At 37.7% G+C, this 13,201-nt stretch overlaps 1 protein-coding gene across 5 annotated transcripts in view; it reads right to left on the reverse strand.

Moving 5' to 3' along the window:
- Positions 1-13,201, reverse strand: part of nckap5 (NCK associated protein 5) — an 856,064-nt gene that overhangs the window by 117,694 nt on the left and 725,169 nt on the right. For 4 of the 5 annotated variants that reach the window (XM_062975038.1, XM_062974931.1, XM_062974972.1 and 1 more), the window contains 3 exons: positions 12,501-12,692; positions 7,951-11,621; positions 5,133-5,313 (listed from right to left, as the gene is read on the reverse strand). In XM_062975038.1, coding sequence (XP_062831108.1) covers positions 5,133-5,313; positions 7,951-11,621; positions 12,501-12,692 — 4,044 coding nt within the window. The remainder of the gene's footprint in view (positions 1-5,132; positions 5,314-7,950; positions 11,622-12,500; positions 12,693-13,201) is intronic. The other variant, XM_062975005.1, reaches the window with a different exon arrangement.

Consider the following 13,201-nt stretch of genomic DNA (forward strand, 5'->3'; position numbering starts at 1 on the left):
ATGAATGACTACTAAATTGGTATTCCTAAAGTGATTCTAAATGGTTTAATAAAAGCAATACTTTGCAACTGTCAAGAAAAATTAAGTCATGTGAAGGTATAATTCCACAAGAGGAAACAGCCCATACATTTTTTTTCATGTCAGGAGCGACTTGAGAAACTGCAAGTCGCTTCTGGTGTGAGAGAATTTGCCGTCTGCAAGGATGTTGCCCAGGGCACGCCCAGATGTTTTGATGTTTTACCATCCTTGTAGGAGGCTTCTCTCATGTCCCCACATAGAGCTGGAACTGATAGAGGGAGCTCATCCGCGCTCTCCCAGGGTTGGATTCAAACCGGCAACTTTCAGGTTAGCAACCCAACCTTCAGATCAGCAGTCCTACTGGCGCAAGGGTTTAACCTACTGCGCCACTGGGGGCTCCAACCCATACAATGATTTATTTTAATAAGAATAAAGAAATACATTTAGGTACCCTGACCATGTATTTACCACTCTCAACGAATATTACACTACATTCACTACCCTCCCTCCTAGCCTTCAGAAGGAAAGTGAAGTTCTGTCTCTGGGATCAAGCTTTTGGATAAGAGGACACTGCAATAATAGATGTGTAATATGTGAAATGACCATGGAACGGCTTTAGACTATGATTTTTGGATGACAGGTACAGCATAGTTTTCTCCATGTTGGGACAAATTGTACTCATTCAATTTGCCTGGTAAAAAGGAAGGATTTTTTTGCATTCAACCTTTGAAGATTTTTCCTGAATTTTATTACTTGAGGTCTAAAAAATCCTTGATGTGGAAGAAAAAGAAATCAACAAATTATACATAGCTAGAAGCTTTCCTACATCTGACGTATATGTACATACACATAAACACACACGGTTTCCATGGTGCTCTCCCAGCTAGCTATAATATAGGGAAATCATTTTTTGAAAGGTATTCGTTTTGCATTGTAATGTGTATTACCTCAATATATGGAAATCAACTTCTCCTGTGTTTCCTCAAAGGAAGAATGGAGGATCCTCCATTCTTCCAAATTCTTAAAAAAAAAAAACCCCAAAAAAACCCCAAAACCAACCAACAAAACTGGAGTTGCTTGTAGGTGACTCCAAACTGCTAGCAACGTTTCTGTAGTGAATACATTTTTCTCAATGTGAGTGTGTTCCATTTCCTTCATTACAATGTAGCTTTGAAAAGATTTCTATACAAATGCCAATTACTAGTATACTGTATTGGGCAGACTGTGCTGATATTTTAAGAGATCCGTTAACAAGACACAAAGCTTTCAATTAACAAACTAAAATATTTAATTCTATGGCATATCAGCGATAGGATTTTCGGAAAACACATTTCTTTTTGCTATTGAGGTGAAATTAAATACCTACACTTCATATGGGTTTTGAAGTCCAAGTGTTGGTTGGTATTTTAATTCTTATCACTAGTTATGCTTTGTATTGTTACTGAGAGTGGGGGGAGAAGAAATAATCTCAGCTCAGGGCTTTTGAAATGCTTTGTGCTGTTTTTCTCAAAATATACTTATTTGAAACTCTTTGGGGGAAGTTGTCAGTATTAGGATTTGAAGAATAGTAGTTCTCATAAATAGGAGGTTTCTATCACAGGGATAATGAAACCAGATAACTGTGCAAGAATAACCATTAGCTGAGAAGCTGGAAGTCATATGTTTTATTTTCCCCTCTTGTTTTATTAATTATTTTTTATATTGCACTTGTTTTGTAGGGTAGTTATTTGTAGTTGTAGTTTATGTAGCTATTTAGTTGAGTATGTAATTTCTCCTTGTGTGTGGTTTTACATTATAAAAATGTTTGTTGTTTAATAAAAATATTCTTTAAAAAACTACCAAACATTTTTTAGTTCCAGCTATCTTTTTCTACCAACTTCTCTGCAATCTTATTCATAGCAAGTGTGCAAAGGGAAAAAAGACATTAAGAAAAGGAAATAAGACACAAGGTTTATGTATTTTAAAAGTTTCAGTTGTATGAGTTAAAAATAAATGGAACTTCCTTACAATTTTCTCATCACCGTCACTTTCATCATCCTCGTTATCATCTCTAATTTTAAAAATATATATTAAGGACACAAATTATAGGCATTTGTTTTACTCCAAATGGCATCAACATAGTAATGCTTCCCATTTCATTTACAGAAAGAATGATTAAAAGTCTTTATTTTAAACCCCCGCAAAGAGGTAGCATATAATGTAATCCAATCTTCAAAAAACAATGTCCTAATCACACTTTGATTTTCAGCTTAACAAAGTGCAGTCGGGAAAAGAAAAGGTAATGCCTTTCCAGCGTGACTAATTTGCCCTTAGAAGTTGGGGTTGCGGGGAGAGAATGAGCATTTCTTCATTATTTATGTATATTCAGAACAATCTTTGTACTTGCCCAAGAAAATGAAGTGTGTTTCTTGAAGATATACTTAAAGTCCTAAATGGCTATTATTGTTACATTTGCAAAGACTTCACAAAATGAGACAAAAACCGTCTGGAAATTACTGAGCCATTAGACAATAATAAGAAAGTTTAAAAAGGAATGGGAAAAGGAGAATGCTTTTAGAAAACACTTCTGTACAGTGAAGATATACCCTAAGCTGTCAGCACCATATTAAATGGAGCATAGTTAAATTGAGTGGCTCTGATAAGGGACTCGGCTCCACTATCAAAGTTCTAGATCAGTTGGATTGAATTTCCTGCATATTGCACATTTCCAGACTTCCATTCTCTCTCATTTCTTTCAGTGACATTGCAAGGGCAGACTTCGATATGCTTATAATTTGTGGTTTTATAATGCAGGGGACATCTACATTTTCAAAGAAAAGATGACACCACAGGAGCTACAGGACACAAAGAGAGGGAGAGGGGAAAGGGAGGAAAAAGTTTTCTCAAGTGTATATGCATTCAGAATACAGTCTGGAGCTATTCTTAACAAATGACCTTGTATATAATCTACCCATGGCTATATTTACATGAAAATGTAAGCAACTGTCGTGGGAAGGGAAGAAACTGCTGGGAATTTTGACATAAAAGGTTTGGGAACCAAATTGCAAAGGCAAAGTCCATATGAAATTCTAAAAGCAAGCCTTAAGGGACAAATTAGGAACTCTTACAAAGGTTTGCTGAAACTTTTTCTATGTTATGCGCAGCCATGGAGAGATCCAGGTTGTGTGCTATAAGCAGCCATCCAAGTGACCATGCTGCTAAGAACAGGTGGAAAGTTAATACTACCTTCACTGCACACTTTCCAAATCCCTCACCTGGTACTAATGCTTTGGGAAATTGTGGGGCATAAAATTTGCATTTGAACAACAGTATGGAAAGAGAATTACTACCATTGTCTATTTGTCTCTTCAAATATATGGCTCTAAAGGAAAGCAAAGTCAAAGAAAGTTTGTAATCATAATGTTGCAAGTTCCCAATCTTAATATAATATAGATTGCATTCCAAAAATAAGTATGGAGCTGGGACATATCTCAGGAACATAGGTAATGGCAACCTGTGCCACAGACTTGTACAGAGGTGGCTCAGAAATTTACAGAGCTGTTTTACTGCCTCATCACACTAGAGTATGAATCCACTTTAAATCCAGTTTCTGCCTCCTGCAGAATTCTGGGGTATGTATTTTGGTGAGTCCCAGGACCTGTCTAGCTGAGCCGTTTAATGCCCCCTCCCTAAAGTGGATTTAAAGTGGATCCAAGCTCTAGTGTGATGAGAGCCTAAGGACCTCATCACACTAGAGCAGTGGTTCTCAACCTGGGCCCCCCAGATGTTTTTGGCCGACAACTCCCAGAAATCCCAGCTAGTTTACCAGCTGTTAGGATTTATGGGAGCTGAAAGCCAAAAACATCTGGGGATCCCCGGTTGAGAACCACAGCACTAGAATTTGGATCCATGACAAGCAAAACTGAAGTGTATGGATGGTAGTGGTATATGATTACTTAGAGGTACAATTGTTTTGAACAGGTATCGAATGCTATCTGCTATCAATGTTTCTTGCAATCCTATCCTTCTGATATTTTATCCATTATGATTTTTTCCCAGTTTTTCATATGTGTGTGTGTGTGCTCACATATGAAAATCTGACAAGAAAATCTGAAATTGAAACCATTCCAGGTTCTACACATTTTGGAGAAGGCATACTCAACCTGTATTCTACCATTAGAGATCCAATTAAATAATGCCACCAAAATTAATAGCAAGCACAGCCACATGATTGCATGATTCAATTTCTTGTTGCTCAAAAAGTCCATAAATAGTTTTTTTTAAAATACTAAATTGATTTATTCTTTAAACTCCACGTTTATCTGACTACTTGGGCTACCCCTTAAAAACCTTAACAATCCATTCTTCTGTCATCAGTGCTCCTATTTCAATACTTCTATATCCCTTTCACTTGCAAAATCCGCAAAGTGTTTCACCATATCTGAAAAGCTGATGGCTAAGTAAGATTACATTTATTGACTGAGCTCAACCATAAAATGCCCTATGATAAGCACAAAGTGGTCTCCTTAACATTAAAAAAACAAAACAAAGAAGAACATGAGCAAGGGACTTGGAATCCAGTGTAGAAAAACTAAAGGTTGTTCAGAGCAGCAGACAATGCTATCAATAGGAATGGCTGAATCAGTCTACTTTCATTTTGTGCACAAAATGTGCATTACTTTGATGTATTTTACAAGCTACAGAATCTTGCATGCATTTTACCCCATTAAACAATGGCCTATTTATGTAAACATTTTACCCTAATGTATATGTTTTGTATGCATCACAACCTAAAAATATTAAATTGGTATGTACTTTTGCTATTGCAAAATTTGAAGACATGAAAGAAAAAAAAGCAGAGGGCAGTCGTGGTCCAATCTGCACACTGCTCTGAGAAGTACAGGTAGCCATCAGAAATCATCATAAGACAGACTGATGATCCCACTGGACGATAAACAAGAACATTAGTGTAATTGGATTCTCTAATCAGACCATCAGCTGCTGATATTAATCCCCCATTCCCCAGCTATGACACACATATTTCTGCCATATATAATGGAACATGCCTAGTCGTGGTAAAGAGTAAGAATAAGACATGGAATGAATTCAAAATGGAACAATGTTTTACTGCTTACCAGCGCCTCGCTTGGTGCTACTTCCATATCCGCCTTTGTTTTGCTGTTTTTCTTCTGGTTTCCTTGAGGGCCAATAGAGTCGCTGGGAAGAGAAGAGCCTTGGGAACTGCCCTTTAACATGCTCCTGTAGGAAACATTATTTGATCCAGTTTCTGTCTGCTGGGCTGCTTTCTTATCAACTCTGTAGGTGGAAAGTGATTCCTCTGATAAATTACATTGCCCTTCTTCAATCATTCTACTTTCCTTGTTCCTTTAATGTTAAATGTAACCTCCCTGTACCTTTCTCCCTGTGGACCTTTGAGTGATAAATGTCTCTAACTAGCCTTGATCAAATCTGTCACTTGCAATTTCTGGTACAATATTAATTTAATGTCTCAAATATGATGGCTTATTTCAAATCTTCTATGATTATGTGGTAAATAAAAAAACACTTCATGCTTATTGCTGAATATGTTTAGGATGGTCTGAAATGTCATTAACCTGGTAAATTACTATATTTGTTTATTAGGAAGAACAAATTGAAAGAAAAAACATGCCCAGAAACTGCGTTTTGAATAAATCTATTGCATGTTATATGCCTTTAAAAAAGGCTATGGTTTAAAATATCAGCTAGATTTTATGAGACTTACTTTTCTTTAATTTCAGAGACCACTGACCTGGTTAACAAAAAGCAGATGGAAATGATCAGGGCAGTGATGTGGTACCGCTTTTACAAGGCTATGCCATTGTAGTTGCAAGTGGTGGTGGTAGGATTGGCTTCAACGTAGATCCATATTGTTTAAAAGCCCACTGCCTACACAACTAAGGAAAAAGATTAATCAAGAATCTGATCCCTGATGTTTATATGGGATGTTTCTTTCTTTGTTTCCTTTCTAAGAATGGGATCACAGTACTATATAATCCCTTGCCTGCGGCCTGAAATTGTGCAGCCTATGAAATCCAGTACTCCTTATGATTGCACTGACTGCTTGAACTGTCCTAAGTGTAATAATTATTTTCCAGTTAATAAAAATATGGCATTTAAAATGTTCCTTTAAAATGTTTACAGCCTGCTTTTCTTTCTCGTATGCTTTGCAGTTACTTTTACTGTTACTTTTTTGTTCTACAATTTATTATTTTGTTTATTTGCTTTATTTTTATTCCATCTTTCTCTTGATACAGGGATTCAACTACAACTCTGGAGGAAACCAGGGTGCAAGAAACAAATAAAGATCAAGTATCTTTTATTCCAAATGCTTGAGACCAGAAGTGTTCCATTTTTTGGGATTTGTTTTTCTTCAGATGTTGGAATAACTACACATATATAATAAGATTTCTTGGAGATGGGACCCAGATCTAAATCCCAAATTAATTTATGTTTCATATACATGTTGTATATATAGCTTGAAGGTACTTTTTACACACTATTTTAAATAATGTTGCATATGAAACAAAGTACACTGAACCTTCAGAAAGCAAAGGTATCACTATCTCAGACACTAATATGGACAATAGTGGATTTTGGAGTATTTTGGATTTTGGAATTCCATATATGAGGTGCTCAATCTGCAATTTAAACTACAGTTATAGTGATATAAAGTGACATAAAGCAAGAGTCGTGGCTTCCTTCCAAGACAAAATTCCATGAGGGATGCTACTATAAAAGGGCCCTCTTCCAGTCACTGGTAGTCAAGTCATTAGAAGATGCTGATTCCTGGAGGAAGCTTATCCTTTCAGTTTTCTAGGCCAGAGGTGGGAACTATGGGAGTCGAAATGTGTAAAGTCTACAGTTCCCATTAACACTAGACACCACAGCAAATGCTCAGTAAGATGGCAGTGGAATAATATCTGAAGGAACACAACTTCTGGAAGGAGAAAAAAGGGCCACTCCACTTCTACATCACTTCACTTCTAATGGCACCATCTACATTAGCGGTTCTCAACCTGTGCGTCCCCAGATGTTTTGGCCTTCAACTCCCAGAAATCCTAACAGCTGGTAAACTGGCTGGGATTTCTGGGAGTTGTAGGCCAAAACACCTGGGGGCCCACAGGTAGAGAGCCACTGATCTACATATATCACTTACTACAAGGCTGAGTATACCTTCCTTTCCACCCTCCCTTCCCTGACTGTGTTGGTGCTTCAGCAAGCAGCAGCACTGGTGACCAAAGACAACTGGGACTAATTTTGTCTCCTGGCTGACACTATGACAGGTCATAAATAATAAGTGTCATCCCCTGTCCCCAAGCCCAGGGAAAGTATGTAGATGGGACCTTGGGGCTTTTAAGGACTTTGGATCTATTGTATACTTTTGCAATTGGGCTAATCGACACCCACTAACATAAACAAAATCCCCTCTCCCCGCCACCCAACAGCTTTTAGTATTGTCCAGAAAACAGCTCTGAAGGTCTGAAAGTATTTCACATGGAAAAGTGGATTTGGGCATAAGTGGGGAAGTGCATCACATAAGAGGCATTTGGTTATGACCCTTACTTTTGCTGGCCAAAACGCTGTTAGTTCCCTAAAGCTTCCTTTTCCCATATTTTATTTCCCCAAAATTGTGCCTAATGCTCCAAAACATATAAAAACATTCAAGAAGATTCCTCATCTTCCCAGCCCTATTACTATTTTCCCTATGTTTTCCTCCCAATAGCAATTGAGTTCGAATGGAAAATAATCTGTTGCTGTTGCTAGTTTTTTTTAATTATTGCTGTTGTAATTATAGTATTATTATTATTTTCACCCAGGTTTTTCTTTTTCAGCAAATTGTGACACATGACAGGAGCTACCTACATTTCTTCACATATCTATAGGGGAATCTACATTCCATAAAACCCTTACCTGTGTAAAAGCTCTTTCATAAAGCTATCTTTTCCTGAGAATGTGGTGGCAGAGTTGTTCTTTTGTTCACATCTAGTTGGACTGAAGCTATTATGTGTGGCTTTTGCCACCTTTTTTCCTTTTGGAACATTGTCTAAAATACCACAGTTCAGAGTTCTTTTATTTAGTTCATTTTCTGCTTCACAGTGCTGTTCACTTTTCTTTTTGTCTTTTCTTTTTTCAGATTTGGTTTGCTTATTTCCAAAAGTCAAACCTTTTCCTTCTTTCTTTTCTATTTTTGTTTTGGAAGTGTCATTTTTTCTACCACTCAAGGCTGGGAGTTTACTTTTACGGAAACCAAACCAACTGGCGATAGAAGGTCCTCCTGTCTTCTGTTTAGTCTCAGTGGTTAGAAGTTTGTTTTGTCCTTGTCCTTTTTGCATATTTTCTTGGATGCACAGCATGACTTTTTCTTCTATTGTAGGCTGTAAAACAGATGAAGCTGAAACTCTATTCGGGATTTCGGATGCCTTTAAGCAGCCTTCTTGCAGTACCACCTTGCTTCCTTCATGTTTACGAGGACATTGCACACTGTCCAGATTTTTCTGAAGTGGCAGGATTTGCTCTGATGAAATACTAGTTGATGACTCCAATGCCATTTCTGCTTGGGTAACATATTTTTTGCTTACTGGTTGATGTTTAGAAATTTCATTGCCTTTTCCGTCATGGACATCTCTCTGGGATGATGATTTGTTTCCCTCATTTTTTGAAGTGCTGTTGAAATAATCCCCCTTTGGAGACATATGAGATGGCAGTTTGCACGGGCTACTGACTTGACTAGTAGAATCACTTGTACTTTCTTCAGAGACCTGTCTAGAATATGAACTTTCTGGAGTTTTCGTTGTGCTCGCAACCATGTCTGATGTCAGTGCTGTCCCTGGGATGATTTTAAGTTGTAATCCTTCCATGTTCGAGTTCTGCCTGGTTAAAGAGTTCCCTCTTTCAGAGGTATTTGTTATAATCTGTGTCCGAAATTTTCCTAACCCTTCTGTGGAAGGCATAGGTGATTTTTCTCCCATATGAATGCTGAAGCTATGACTACGGGCCTTTGCTCCATTCATGCCAAGAGCTGGCTTCAAGTATGTCTTACAGTTGGAAGAAACAGACCTCTTCACTAATTTGTTTTCTAATCCATCTTGTTCCATAAAGCTGCATGTTTCAGGGGAAGGAGGGCCCATACCAATTTCCGTAGGAAAAATGTCCTTTATTTCTTTCTCAGTACTTCTTAATTCAATGTCTGCTACACATAAGGTAGTTTGAAATAAAGATTCTCCCTGGCTCTGTTTAGTTGAATTCACACAGCATTTGGAGGCTGCATTCATACTTTCTTTCTCCTGTTTTCCTGGTATGGTGGAGCTCTTTCTGAGGAGCTGAGGAGACTTTAAGAGTAATTTAAGTCCCACAGGCAAATGGGGTCTCAGATCTGTGTCTGGTATCTTTCCAGCATCACTGCCCTGAGATAACAATGACACTGGAGAGGGACTCATTTGAGTCATAAAAGCCTCCCCAATGATTTTGTGACAATCTGGTGATGAGGAAAAAGTTTGTTTCTGAGGCGCTCCATTGTCTTTTGATGATGGCTTGGTTTGCATTGGATTTTTATCTCCTGACAAACATGCTGGGAGAACAACCTTAGATTTGCAAAGTTCTTTGCTATTACAGGATACTGACTGGTTTGAGGTTTTTGGAGAACTTTTCTTTGTGAAAATTTTGGGAGTCCCTTGGCATGTGCCAGGGGACAGCTTGGATATGCATTTGTTTTGTGTAAAAATGTCCTCCTTCTCATGAAAGTGATTTGATTCTACATCAGATGTTGCAGGGAGGTTGCTGGTTTGCGTTTGATGGGAAGTTACATTATGGAAAAAGGACACTGGAGCTTCTTTAAGTGGTACAGTTGGAGAATGTTCATAGTTTGGTCTAATCAACAAGGAAGTGGACCTCCCCGGTGGAGGAGGGGGTGGTGGAGAACTGGCCTCAGGAGCAGGTAAATCAAAATGGACATCTCTAGTTGGAGGCTCTCCACAGTCAATAGGTTCTAGAAGACGCTGAGGCACTGAAGCTGGTTGTGGAGGTTGATTCTTCGGCCAATCTGTTCTGTCCAGAATTCTAGAATTCTGTGATGAGTAGGCGAATACCTTTGGGATATGCGAGTCAACTTTTGAATCTGAATTTCGAGTTGGACTCTGCACCTTTCTAAATCTTGGGCATTTTACAGGGGACAAGAGAGTTTTTTCTGCCATCCTAGGACAATGGGGCTTGCTGCCTATAGTATCTTCACACAATGAAACTTTTGATTTCTGTGGTGAAAACTTGCCCCTACTGGGAATCTTACTTAGTTTCAGATTATTACTTGCCTGGACACAAGATGGAGAGCTTACTTTGGAAGAATTACTGTAACCTGATTTTTGTGGTGAAGTATTCTGAAACTTGGGTTTTTCCAAGTATACAGGACATTCAGTGCTGCATATAGCTGGACCATGTTCACACTCTAGATTAGTCTTAACAGTCTTTTTCTCAGTCCCATTATCACATGTTTGCAAAATACTGAAGTTTTTAGCATTTGTTGCTTTCTGCAACATAGTTTTTCCCTGAGTTAAACATTCAGTGTATTCTGCATTGGACCTGATATATGGGTGGTTGATTGAAATTTCATCTCTAGTTAAGGTCACAATTCCAGTCTGATGTGAACTGAATTCAATAGGTTTGCCATCTTCTGCATCATATATTACAGTAATGCATTCCTCTGAAGAAGTCTTCTTTATAACTTTTTGTTGTTTAACCAAATTGCATGCCTTTAACCTAATGTGTGAGTGAACAGGTACCTGATTTGACTGTTTTTTAGAACATCCACACTGGCAATTTTCCTTCTTTAGATGCACGTTGGGGTTCTCTTCATGCTTGTCAACAAAGGGCGTTAATGACATCTCAGAAGGACTTTTCTCATCACTGCTTTCTATATGTAATTCATCCAGGATTTCATTGTCATCGGTATCTGAAAGGTGTAAATTAAGGTCTCTCCAGCTTAAATTAGTAAGACTTTTATCTAACCGAAGCACTGGCTGCTTCACATTTGTGGATGATTTTACCTCTGACTGAAATTCATTGACAAAACTTGTCAGTTTTTCAGGCCTTTCCTGTGAATTAAAATAAGATCCTCTTTCTGGTAAATGACTTCTATCAGGTTCCCAACTAAACAAGCTGTCAGAAACACTGTGAGTTAATTTATTACAGTAGTGCCTACAGTCTTTGCCGGGTATTTCATACAGCAGTGTTAAAGATGAAGACTCATCATCTGCATCCTCGTGCGAATCAGAATCATAAAGGGAGGTTTTTTGGTGCTCAATGCAAATGGCTCCTATTTCCTCTGGCGTACAATATGCCTGCTCTTTATGGCTGCTGCACTTAATTCCAGGGGAGTAAATTCCTTCATTAGAATCCATGCAATCTTTGTATCCCCATTTGGTTATAAGAGAAGGTGGTTCAAGTAATATTTTTTGCTTTTGTAGTTTCTTTAGCCCTTCCAAAATATGGTTTTCCTTGATTCGAGTTGGAGGTAGATCATCAGCAGGACTGGAGAGGTTGCTAGGGAGCGAAGAACCAATGCTTATTCTTTTGTCCCAGTTTACTGATGACTGTTTTTTTTTTTTAAAAAAAGAAAGAGATCGATTTAATTATTACTACAGATTTAATTAGCAATAATAAGCAAATATTGTCAAAATATAAGTCAAAAATGTACACATTTTTACATTGGAAATGAAACCATTCTGAAGAGTGAAGAATGACCCACAGAGGGTAATAGTCATAGAGTTAGATAGTTTGAGGGAACTGAAGTGTCAACCTTCTATGTTTATCTATCATCTCTGATAAAAATTAACAAAGTTTCTGCATCTTTTTCTTCCCACAAGTCCCCACTTGATCTTCCAAGATGTAGCTAGTTTAGGTCAGCATATGGTGTTACTATCCTATCTTAGAATGGAGTCCCTACACTAAAATAATTTTCTTCTCCAAGTCATTGGCATGTTTACTCCTTAAATCAAGTTCCAGTACATGTACTTGAACACTTTTAAAATATTTTAACAAATTGATTATTATTTTCAATCTCTATTATTTTTCTCAAATAATCTTAATTCAATATTACTTGTTGCTGTGTGCAATTTGCTATTGAGTTTTTTCCTGTCCACCAGGGCTCACAAAACTAGTAGATAATTTAATTAAAATACAAAACCAAAAGAGAAACAAAACATGTTTGAGGCCTTTAAAAACCAGACTAAAAATCATTATTCAGAATTCAGTATTACAGTTTTCTCTTGAATAGACTTAAGACAGTGGTTCTCAACCTGTGGGTCCCCAGATGTTTTGGCCTTCAACTTCCAGAAATCTGGATGGAGTTTCTGGGAGTTGTAGGCCAAAAACACCCAGGAACCCATAGGTTGAGAACCACTGACTTAAGACTTTGTACTGTAATATCAATAGGGTTGCTAGTATCACTCAAAAGACATGAGTTGGCCTACCCTTTTACTGCATGCCTTCCCATCATTCCATGTATACGAGGAGCCACTGGAATATTCACTGCAGGCACTTGACAAAGAGAGTTCACTGCTGCTGCAGCTACTTCGAGGATACACTCGGTGAGGCCCAGCCACATATATTTGGCTCTGGAATTTCAAGGCAGGTACCCCAGATTTCATATTCTGTTGGCATTCCTGAAATAAGAATGGAAATTAAACTACTTAATGAGTTAAAAATGATTTGATGTATTCATATATAAGATGACAAACTAGCAGACCACATTTACTGTTCACTGTGATTGAAACAATGTAATTACAGAGTCAATATTAAAACTACAATGCTCATATTTCTCCCTTGTTATGAGATTAAAATAGTGAAATATTTGCCAGTTACTATTTTTAATTATGCATGTCACAGTATCCAAGCTGGGCTTTCAATGACAAGCTGCTTGAAATATGTTGTGTTTATTAGCAATGTGCTTCAGAAAGATACTGAAAACAAAGTTAAACAAGTACAAGAACATCTTGACAACCGCATTATATCCCAACAATGTAACAGATGAGGCCCTACAAAGTGGACAAGGTAAATTAATTTAGTGTCCCGACCAGAGTGCCCATGGAGAATGGAATCTCTCCATTACAGTCTAATTTTGGTTTAAAGCATTGTCTAAGGAAGTCTCAGATGCAGGACAATCCATCTTTGT

The sequence above is a fragment of the Anolis carolinensis genome, chromosome 1 (assembly GCF_035594765.1).
Source record: "Anolis carolinensis isolate JA03-04 chromosome 1, rAnoCar3.1.pri, whole genome shotgun sequence".
NCBI lineage: Eukaryota > Metazoa > Chordata > Lepidosauria > Squamata > Dactyloidae > Anolis > Anolis carolinensis.